This window comes from Bison bison, unplaced genomic scaffold, assembly GCF_000754665.1.
Source record: "Bison bison bison isolate TAMUID 2011002044 unplaced genomic scaffold, Bison_UMD1.0 scf7180017864239, whole genome shotgun sequence".
Lineage (NCBI taxonomy): Eukaryota > Metazoa > Chordata > Mammalia > Artiodactyla > Bovidae > Bison > Bison bison.
In genome coordinates this window covers 4,056,376-4,068,207 of record NW_011494811.1, presented here as the reverse complement: position 1 = coordinate 4,068,207, position 11,832 = coordinate 4,056,376, and the positions used below count along the sequence as shown (strand labels likewise).

General features: G+C 41.5%; 1 protein-coding gene across 2 annotated transcripts in view; it reads left to right on the top strand.

The window, feature by feature from the left end:
• ARG2 (arginase 2) overlaps positions 1 to 11,832 on the top strand; it is a 34,834-nt gene that overhangs the window by 20,599 nt on the left and 2,403 nt on the right. For both annotated transcript variants that reach the window (XM_010846712.1, XM_010846713.1), the window contains exons 3-7: positions 3,208 to 3,385; positions 5,508 to 5,667; positions 9,670 to 9,764; positions 9,939 to 10,043; positions 11,209 to 11,345. In XM_010846712.1, the coding sequence (XP_010845014.1) occupies positions 3,208 to 3,385; positions 5,508 to 5,667; positions 9,670 to 9,764; positions 9,939 to 10,043; positions 11,209 to 11,345 (675 nt within the window). The remainder of the gene's footprint in view (positions 1 to 3,207; positions 3,386 to 5,507; positions 5,668 to 9,669; positions 9,765 to 9,938; positions 10,044 to 11,208; positions 11,346 to 11,832) is intronic.

Genomic DNA, 11,832 nt, shown 5'->3' with positions numbered 1-11,832 from the left:
TTTCACTTTCATGTGTTGGAGAAGGAAATGGCAACCCACTCCAGTGTTCTTGCCTGGAGAATCCCAGGGACAGGGGAGCCTGGTGGGCTGCCATCTATGGGGTCACACAGAGTCAGACATGACTGAAGCGACTTAGCAGTAGCAGCAGCAGCAGCAGGTTGGTCATAGATTTTCTTCCAAGGAGCAAGTGTCTTTTAATTTCATGGCTGCAGTCAACCATCTGCAGTGATTTTGGAGCCCAAGAAAATAAAGCCTGTCACTGTTTCCATTGTTTCCCCATCTATTTGTCATGAAGTGATGGGACCAGATGTCATGTTCTTTGTCTTTTGAATGTTGAGCTTTAAGCCAGCTTTTTCACTCTCCTCTTTCACTTTCATCAAGAGGCTCTTTAGTTCCTCTTTGCTTTCTGCCATAAGGGTGGTGTCATCTGTGTATCTGGGGTTATTGATATTTTTCCCAGAAATCTTGATTCCAGCTTGTGCTTCATCCAGCCTGGGATTTCACAGGATGTACTCTGCATATAAATTAAATAAGAAGGGTGACAATATACAGCCTTGACGTACTCCTTTCCTAATTTGGAACCAGTCCGTTGTTCCATATCAAGTTCTAACTGTTGCTTCTTGACCTGCATACATATTTCTCAAGAGGCAGGTCAAGGTGGTCTGGTATTCCCATCTCTTGAAGAATTTCCCTCAGCTTGTGATCCACACAAAGACTTTGGCTTAGTCAATAAAGACATAGATTTTTTTCTGGAATTCTCTTGCTTTTTCGATGATCCAGTGGATGTTGGCAATATGATCTCTGGTTCCCCTGCCTTTTCTAAATCCACCTTGAACATCTGGAAGTTCTCAGTTCACATACTGTTGAAGCCTGGCTTGGAGAATTTTGAGCATTACTTTGCTAGCATATGAAATGAGTGCAATTGTGGGGTAGTTTGAACATTCTTTGGCATTCCCTTTGAGATTGGAATGAAAACTGACCTTTTCCAGCCCTGTGGTCACTGCCGAGTTTTCCAAATTTGCTGGCATATTGAGTGTAGCACTTTCACAGCATCATCATTTAGGATTTGAAATAGCTCAACTGGAATTCCATCACCTCCACTAGCTTTGTTTGTAGTGATGCTTCCTAAGGCCCACTTGACTTTGCATTCCTGGATGTCTGGCTCTAGGTGAGTGATCACACCATCGTGGTTATCTGGGTCATAAAGATCTTTTTTGTATAGTTCTTCTGTGTATTCTTGCTACCTCTTCTTAAGAGTGACCGTACTCATGTCTTTTTTCTGTTTAAAAGACTTTTAAGAAAATTTTTTATAGTTGTTTTGATTATTTTTTTCTCTTGGTTCGCAATATCTTTGGTCTGTTTTCATATTCTACCTCTAGAACCTTTCCTTTTTATTTAGTCATTGAGATCTTCTCTGGTTTTGGATCTCTCATATGTTATTTTTTAAAAAGCAATGGTACACAAAGAAGATACACACAGAAGTCTAGCTGCATATGCATCTTACCTTTAATTGAGAATAGGATAAGGCAGTCTGTTTTGCTTCCAGTATCCTTACTAGTGGTGACCCCTTGGTTGGGCTTATGTTCCAGGCCATTGTTGGCCTTATGTTCCAGACCATGGCTTCTCAAGTTTCTACATTCTCTCAGAAGTTTGGCTTTGGATTGAGTTTGGGTTCAAGAGGTAAAGCTCAAAACTGTACAACATTCAAGACTGGTCTGTGCTGGTCTTAATCCAGATCTTTAACACAAATCTCTGCAGACACTAAGATGTCTATCTATCCCGTGACCCACCCCTTGCCCCTCCCCTCATCATACTTGTATCCCAGATGGAGAAGGAGGCCCTTAAGAATACAATCTGTTCTAACATTGTTTATTCAGATCTCCTGATAGTGTTATTTAGTCCTCACCCTAAATGTAACTGATTTATTGATATAAGTGGTTAAGATTGAAAGACTGGTACTTACACTAAAGATTAACATGTAGTTAGTAAAGGTTAAGGCAGAGTGACTAATGTCACTGTGGGAATACTGTGAACCCTGCCTGGGTGGGAAAATATTACAGCTTACTGTCCGAATGTACCAGTAGCTCATTTTGTTTGTTTTAAAGATAAGTCTGTGCCTTTACTGGCCAAACAGGTACTCAAGGCGGATGAAGCAGGAGGAGTGGGTGGCTCCATGCTTCCTGGGCTTGTAGGTGATGGAGAACTCGCTCAGGTAGTGTCCAGTAATCTTGGACTTAATTTCCACCCGGGTGAATGTCTTGCAGTTGTAGACACCCACCATCTGAGCGGGATGACTTCAGTACCTATGGCTTCTCTTTGGGTCAAGCCCCAAGACTGGTCCTGCCCAGGAGCTTCTACCACGGCCATGGGGTGCTGTGCAGCTGTGTCACTGCATCAGCATGTCCAGCAGCTGGTGGTTGCTCACCCCTGTGGGTGAATGTGTGGAAGGTCCACTGCTGCCTGCTCCCCTTCTGCTGTCTTGTTGGCTCCTCGGAGAGGGCTGTTTAGTTCTTAAAGTGTTGGAATCAAGAGGGAGTCTTTGAGGTCTCAACTGCATAGTCTAGAGTACACACTTTGGGGCAGACAGCCTGAATTGGGATCCTGATTCTGACACCTGGAAACTGTGTGACCTTGGGGCCTTGCATCAGTTCCCTCACCTATAGAATGGCATACTATAGTTGCCTAATAGGATTGTGAGTCTTAAGAATTTCTGTTGAGCAGTTGCAACAGTGTTTGGGATCTTATAAGTAATAATTGTAAAAGCCTCCTAAACCTAAGAGATATTTAGGTACTCAGATTGGCCTTTATTTTTTAAAAAGTTGATATTATGAAAATTCCTATTTGTTTTTTTGTCCTAAATTAATGCTACTTGATTTTCTGTAAATCCTTTCAGTTTCTCTTGGTATTTTACTTTCACTCTGTAACTTGAGGCTATCTGAGCTCTAATTGAGACCAGTTTTGTAATGGGTAGGTTAAGTGAGTGAACATTTCTGGGTTTTACTTTCTAAAACTCAGCTTTATCTGCAAAATGATATTCCTAAAAGGATCTACCCCACAGGATTGCTGGGAGGATGGAGAGAACCCTGCCACTATCGTGTGAGGTTTTAGTTACCCAATGTGTACTCTATTAAAACTGTTATTTGTGGCCCCAGGCCAGTAAAAGGGGGAATAACATGATTACTCTTGTCATCTCTCATTCATTTCTAGGCTGCCACCTTAAAGACTTCGGAGATTTGAATTTTACTCCAGTTCCCAAAGATGATCTCTATAACAACTTGATAGTGAATCCTCGCTCAGTGGGCCTGGCCAACCAGGAACTAGCGGAGGTGGTTAGCCGAGCTGTGTCAGGTGGCTACAGCTGTGTCACGGTGGGAGGAGACCACAGGTAAGAGGGAGCCAGGGTGGTGGAGGGGCTGGACCGCATGGCTCATTTAGAGTAAAATACTCTAGAATTTCTAGGGCATCATGTACATAGCATTTTCATGTCTAAGATCAGGAACCACTCGAGGCACGTACAGTTTCCTTTGTAAGACGTGTCACATAGTATGAGGACAAGTTCAGAGTTAGACTAAACAAAGTTTTTAGACGGTATGTTTCATGCTTGCTTCTTGGAAAACTTTCTTAAAACTTCTAATGACTTTTCATTTTGGTTATTTAGGAGAATTGGAGGGATTCATTGATAGGCTGAATTTATTTTAAGCATTTCTGCTAATAGGTTTTAGAAATGCCCCACTTAGCATGTGAATACTGTCTCTACCTCCACAGTACAGACCCTAGGTGGCTTACCCAGTTGATCCTTCCTCTCAGTGAATCAGCATGCACTTTACTGAGCACTGTTCTGATGAGTTGTCAAGCAGTGCCAAGGAGTATTGGAAGCTTGTGATCTATTAGAATTAAATGAAATAAATACACATGGAATGAGAAAAAAATACTGAATTCCACATCTCAGAAGGAAGAGATCAGTCTGGGCTGGACTAGTCAGATTTCATGGGGGAGTATTTGAGCTAAGTAATGAAGATTTTTTTTGTAGAAAGAAAAATAGCATTGAAGTACTAGGAATATCAAGCATTTAATACATAGTCTCAGTTAATCCTCAAAACCGTGCCATGAGGCAGATACTATTTTATCTAATTCACTGCTGGGGACAATGAGGGACAGAGGCTGAATAACATCTAGAACCAGGAAGTAGTAGAGCTTGGATTCAAGTCCATTGTGACCACTGTGGGCAATAATCTTTTGAGATCAAATCTAGCAATTTCCCTGAGTTACTCAGCTTTTCAGATCAATTAACAGAACTGGAAAGACAGGTAGATTCCTCATTAAGAATAAAATTTTAGGTAGAGTAAGGAAGTCCGTCCCACATTCTCTACTGAAATTGATTAAATAACTCAAGGGTGGGTCTCTTGCTCTGAGCTCAGGCATTTTTCAGTCACTAAGCTCCCTTTAACAGTGTAACATACACTACTGCTTTGATCATCAACCCGACTAACATTATTATCCTTATCTTATAGAAAGGGAAATAGCAGTCTAGAGAAGTTAGATGACTTGTCCTATTTCACACAGTTCTTCCTAGAAAGACCCCCTGTATTCTGAATTGATCCAGTGCTTTTAGCACCATACCATGCTCTTTCTTGAAAAGGTCCTACATGGAACACAGGGCTTAAAATGCTACCTCAGGGTATTCTGACCAAAAGGATGACTGGCTAGTTCCTAAGATGCTTAAGCTGCATTTCCCATCGTCCTGAGGACAAGTTCTTTGGTTCCTGGGAAGCTTGAGCAGCTTTCCAAACACAATTTCATCAGCTGTACTCCTTCAGTTCAGACAGGATAGTTGGCTAATGTAAGCAGAGACCAAGGACAAGCAACGCAAAAACCAGGAACACCTAATGGTACTTGAATGTCATGCTAATGTATAGAACATGCAAATAAACTTCTGTTTTATTCAGTGATCTAATGAGGTCTTTAATTGGGTTGCCCTGTTAATGTCTTTAAAAACGTTGACTTATTGTTTTAGGAAGTATCACATAATCTTTCTAAAAAGCGGTAATACAAATTTTTATCCTTAAAAAGTTAACATAACTGATTCTCTAAAAGTAATTTTTCTTGGTCTCTCAAGAGATATTAAGTAGTACTAGTGAGTTGTTACATACTGATCACCTCTTTAACAGGATTTCATTTGTTGAACAAAAATTTTGGATCCTTTTCTGGGCCAAGACTAATGGATCCAATTAAAGGAATTTAGGGGCAGCAATGAACCTGGTACACCACAAGAATAACCAGTTGTCAGCTTTGAATCTTTAGAGCCTTCCATTTCTCCCTCTTTCATTCAGGATTTGTCTTTGGGAATGACAGTCCCAGGGACCCTGTTCTCATCCAAACCCAGACTCAATCTAGAGCCTGACTTCACCCTGAGGACAAAGTGTGAGCTGTGCTGGCTGAGGATATTTGTTATTAATGATGTCTGCCAAGCAGGGGGCCTTTAAGATTATTTTATTTGTTCTTTGCAGCCTGGCAATCGGTACCATCAGTGGCCACGCCCGACACTGCCCAGACCTTGGTGTGATCTGGGTTGATGCCCATGCTGACATCAATACACCCCTCACCACTTCATCTGGAAATCTACATGGACAGCCAGTTTCGTTTCTCCTCAGAGAACTACAAGACAAGGTCTGTGGGCTGAAATGAAGAGAATGTAGAGCAGGTTGCAAGGGTTATCCTGGGGCTCTGAGAATCTAGTTCAGTAAGATTTCTGTGAAGGATAGATTTATGGTGATGGTACTAATGTTCCCCACTTCTTCATTTGTTCGCCAAACTTATTTCGGACCAGATAGTCCAGATGCTGGGGGCATAAGGAGGACTAGCACATGGGCCCTGCTTCTGGAGTGGCTCATAATCTCATAATCATAATCTCATCTCATAATAAAGGAATGTGGTAGTGGGCAGTGCCCTCTGGTGATATGGATATACCTACAGCCTGAAGAATTCTTGGTAAGAAGCTCCTGGGCCTCACTCTTGGACCCACCAGTCTAGAAGACAAATAAAACCATGATTACCTCAGTAATGTTTTCCCAGGCTCTTCAGAAGACTTGGGAGCTCATGCTAGGCATGGACTAGAATCTGTGTATCCCTCCCCTCAGTAAGGGACCAAGTTAAACCAGGACAGTAAAAAGGTTATTCACTAGGCAGAATTCACATTTTGACTCTTGGGGACTTGAAACATAACCTGGTTCCCATCTCAAGAACCAATCAGTAAACAATTCAATAGTATGCAAAGAGGTGGAAAAGATCTAGTCAGCAGTATTCTTGCTATTTAGGTAAGTTAATGAGAAACCAAGGCCACCTTCCGTTCAGGTCAGTTGCTCAGCTGTGTCCAACTCTTTGCAACCTCATGGACTGCGGCATGCCAGGGTTCCCTGTCCATCACCATACTCCTGAAGCTTGCTCAAACTCATGTTTGTTGAGTCAGTGATGCCATCCAACCATCTCACCTGCTGTTGTCTCTTCTCCTGCCTTTAATCTCTCCCAGCATCAGGGTCTTTTCCAATGAGTCAGCTCTTCACATCAGGTGGCCAAAGTATTACAGCCTCAGCTTCAGCATCAGTCCTTCCAATGAATATTTAGGACTGATTTCTTTTAGGATTGACAGGTTTGATTTCTTTGCAGTCCAAGGGACTCTTGAGAGTCTTCTCCAACACCACAGTTCAAAAGCATCAATTCTTCGGCACTCAGCATTCTTTGGCGCTTAGCTTTCTGTATAGTCCAACTTTCACATCCATACATGACTACTGCAAGAACCATAGCTTTGACTAGACAGACCTTTGTTGGCAAAGTAATGTCTTTATTTTATAACATGCTGTCTAGGTTGGTCACAGCTTTTCTTCCAAGGAGCAAGCGTCTTTTAATTTCATGGCTGCAGTCAACCAGATGGCAGTGATTTTGGAGCCCAAGAAAAAGTCCGTCACTGTTTCCATTGTTTCCCCATCTATTTGCCATGAAGTGATGGGACTGGATGCCATGATCTTAGTTTTCTGAATGTTGAGTTTTAAGCCAGCTTTTTCACTCTCCTCTTTCACTTTCATCAAGAGGCTCTTTAGTTCCTCTTTGCTTTCTGCCATAAGGGTGGTATTATTTGCGTATCTGGGGTTATTGATATTTCTCTCAACACTCTTGATTCCAGCTTGTGCTTCATCCAGACGGGCATGTTACATGATATACTCTGCATATAAGTTAAATAAGGAGGGGGACAATATACAACCTTGACGTATTCCTCTCCTGATTTGGAACCAGTCTGTTGTTCCATGTCCACTTCTAACTGTTTCTTCTTGACCTGCATAGAGATTTCTCAGGAGGCAGGTTAGGTCAAGGTGGTCTGGTATTCCCATCTCTGAGTTTCCCACAGTTTGTTGTGATCCACACAGCCAAAGGCTTTGGCATAGTCAATAAAGCAGAAGTAGATGTTTTTCTGGAAGGCAATTTGATCTCTGGTTCCTTTGTCTTTTCTAAATACAGCTTGAACATCTGGACTGTTGAAGCCTGGCTTGGAGAATTTTGCTACTTTGCTAGCCTGTGAGATGAGTGCAATTGTGCAGTAGTTTGAGCATTCTTTGGCATTGCCTTTCTTTGGGATTGGAATGAGAACTGACCTTTTCCAGTCCTGTGGCCACTGCTGAGTTTTCCAAATTTGCTGGCATATTGAGTGCAGCACTTTCACAGCATCATCTTTCAGGATTTGGAATAGCTCAACTGGAATTCCATCACCTCCACTAGCTTTGTTTGTAGTGATGCTTTCTAAGGCCCATTTGACTTTGCATTCCTGGATGTCTGGCTCTAGGTGAGTGATCACACCATCGTGGTTATCTGGGTCATTAAGATCTTTTTTGTATAGTTCTTCTGTGTATTCTTGCCACCTCTTCTTGATATCTTATGCTTCTGTTAGGTCCATACCATTTCTGTCCTTTATTGAGCCCATCTTTGCATGAAATGTTCCCTTGGTATCAGTAATTTTCTTGAAGAGATCTCTAGTCTTTCCCATTCTGTTGTTTTCCTCTATTTCTTTGCACTGATCACTGAGGAAGGCTTTCTAATCTCTCCTTGCTATTTGGAACTCTGCATTCAAATGGGTATACCTTTCCTTTTCTCTTTTGCCTTGAGCTTCTCTTCTTTTCTCAGCTATTTAGAAGGCCTCAGACAACCATTTTGCCTTTTTTTTTTCTTGAGGATGCTCTTGATTACTGCCTCCTGTACAATGTCACGAACCTCCTCCATAGTTCTTCAGGCACTCTATCAGATCTAATCCCTTGAATCTATTTGTCACTTCTATATAAACAAGAGATTTGACTAGGTCATACCTGAATGGTCTAGTGATTTTCCCTACTTTCTTCAAGTGTGAATTTGGCAATAAGATTGAGTTGATGTTCTGAGGCACAATCAGCTCCTGGTCTTGTTTTTGCTGACTGTATAGAGCTTCTTCATTAGACTGCAAAGAATATAATCAATCTGATTTTGGTATTGACCATTTGGTGCTGTCCATGTGTAGTCTTTTCTTGTGTTGTTAGAAGAGGGTGTTTGCTATGACAAGTGCATTCTCTTGGCAAAACTGTTAGCCTTTGCCCTGCTTCATCTTGTACACCCAGGCCAAATTTGTGTTACTTGTTCTCTCTCTTGACTTCCTACTTTTGGATTCCAGTTCCCTATAATGAAAAGGACATCTTTTTTGGGTGCTAGTTCTGGAAGGTCTTGTAGGTCTTCGTAGAACTGTTCAACTTCAGCTTCTTCAGTGTTACTGGTTGGGGTACAGACTTGGATTAGTATATTGAATAGTTTGCCTTGGAAGTGAACAGAGATCATTCTGTCATTCTAGATTGCACCCAAGCACTGCATTTTGGACTTTTGTTGACTATCATGGCTACTCCATTTCTTCTAAGGGATTTTTGCCTGCAGTAGTAGATATAATGGTCATGTGAGTTAAATTCACCAACTCTAGTCCATTTTATTTCATTGATTCCTAAAATGTTGATGTTCACTTTTCCCATTTCCTATTTGACCACTTCCAATTTACCTTGATTTATGGACCTAATGTTCCAGGTTCCTGTGCAATATTGTTCTTTACAGCATCAAACTTTTTTCTATCACCAGTCACATCCACAGCTGGGCATTGTTTTGCTTTGGCTCCGTCTCTTCATTCTTTCTGGTGTTATTTTCGCCAGTAGCATATTAGGCACTTACTGACCTGGGAAGTTCATCTTTCAGTATCCTATCTTTTTGCCTTTTCATACTGTTCATGGGGTTCTCAAGGCAAGAATACTTAAGTGGTTTGCAGTTGCCTTCTCCAGTGGACCATGTTTTGTCAGAACTCTCCACCATGACCCGTCCATCTTGGGTGGCCCTACAGGGCATGGCTCATAGTTTCACTGAGTTAGAGGAGGCTGTAGTACATGTGATCAGTTTGATTAGTTTTCTGTGATTGTGTTAAGAGAAGGTATTTTATCCTTCATAAGACTATACTGTTCTGCAGCTGCCCTTCTGAATCATTTCCACTTCTATCAGTTCTTTCCCAGATTGTGTGTTTGCTGGTTTACACATACACTGAGAGTAAGAAGAGAAGTCACACCACACACAGCGATTATCATGGAGAGACTGAGAATCCCTGATGAGTTCTTCTCTTCACAGGTACCACAGCTCCCAGGATTTTCCTGGATCAAACCTTGTATCTCTTCTCCAAGTATTGTATATATTGGACTAAGAGACGTGGACCCTCCTGAACAGTAAGTTGATATGTTAGGGCTGAGTTTTGGGCCTGTCCTGGCCACTAATGTTCCATTTGATAGATTATTTCTGGACTTACCGTGTTGTAGGTCACTATAAAGACAAGCCCCACTCCTACATCTGATTGAAAAACTGCTCTTTAGCTAAGGCTTCTTTCCTTTATATCTTACCAGTTTTATTTTAAAGAATTATGATATCCAGTATTTTTCCATGAGAGACATAGATCGACTTGGTATCCAGAAGGTCATGGAACAGACATTCGATCTGCTGATTGGCAAGTAAGTAACTACAATGGATGTCTACTGCTAGGTCCCAAAGGGAACAGGGCAGACTCTCAGTGGGCAGTAAACTTTGGCCTGTCTTGTAAGATAATGACCTTATAAAAGCAAAACATACATATGAAAAACTTCAGATAATTCAGAAAGGGAGACTATGAAACTTCAGTCATGTTCTTCTGGGGCTGGGAGGGAAAACAGCTCTGGTGAGTTTCTCTTTAGCTCCATTTTTAATGCTTATCTTTCGAAAGGAGAAGCATTCATTGTTCCAACTTTTCTCTTCTTCCCAGCCTCAACTATTGCATCATCTGAAAATTTTATATTAAGCAAATCTTGGTAGTATAGAAAGATGACGGGTGAATGCTAATCAAATGCTAGTTAAGAACATTTTCCCAGTGCTGAGTCTTCATTTCTGGGTGATTAATTGCCGCCTTGGTAGTACTGTTTCTTAAAGTGTTAGGAAGTATAAATAATTTACTATATAGGTATTTACTGTATGTTACCTTCAACCATTGGATGCCTGGGCTAAACTCAAGTTGGAATTGGGAGATGGTAAGATCAAAGTCATTAAGTTCAGAGCTGCTGTTCTACTCTGAGAGAATAACTAACTGTAACCTAGACCCATCCAACTTCAACTAGAATTTGTCAGAACCCATGTCCTATGGAAGTGAAGAATTCTCTCTATTGATAGTTCTTAATGTAAGAGGCTCTAAAGTGAAAGCGAAGTCGCTCAGTCGTATCCGACTCTTTGCGACCCCATGGACTGTAGCCTACCAGGCTTCTCAGTCCATGGGGTTTTCCAGGCAAGAGTACTAGAGTGGGTTGTCACTGCCTTCTCCAGGGGATCTTCCTGACCCAGGGATCGAACCCGGGTCTCCCACATTGTAGCCAGACGCTTTACCCTCTGAGCCACCAGGGAAGCCCTAAAGCCCAGGGTAAATCAGAAATACAAACTGGAGTTAGTCTGAGGCACACAGAACCGAGGGCAAGACTATGAAGTGGTGTGTAAGCACCTAACATAATAACTTTCAGAACAGGAAATCTGGAAATCTGCTGTATTAATAAAGTACTAGCATTAACAGCAACAAAACCAAGGAGTTGTAGCTATAGGAAGGACGAACATCCAAGTACAGCCCAAATGACTTTCTCTTATTTTCCTCCTTTCAAGAAGACAAAGGCCAATCCATCTGAGTTTCGATATTGATGCATTTGACCCTACACTGGCTCCAGCCACAGGAACCCCTGTTGTAGGGGGACTGACCTATCGAGAAGGCATATATATTACTGAGGAAATACACAGTACAGGTAAGCAGTGATCAACCTGTTAATTACCTAAGTAGATCTGCTGAAGCCTCTTGCCTGCCAGGGGATCTTTTCTATTATTACATGTCACTGGAGACATTGTTTCTCTTTAAACTTCTATAGCTAAGAGCCATGTGGTCAGGCTAATAAGGAATCATTTAGAGGCATGTTTGGACCTGGCTGATAACAAAATACATTAGGGTAACACTGAGTAAAAAAAAAATACTGTCCACTTAAACACTTAATAAATACAAAAATAAACTGCCAAACTGATGTAGTTCTTTGCATCTGAATTGTATAAAGGCAGATGAAGACTAAAAGGCAAGGCCAAATAGTTCTAATTTTAACCCTGACACTATGAGACTGGTTCACTGGGAGTTGAAGCTTCCCTTGAAGATATTTCAAAGCTGGACACCACCTTGTGCCCTTTCATAGAAGTCTTACACTAGAGCTTGTTTGCTAGGACCTGTAACATGGGGATACTGGAAGA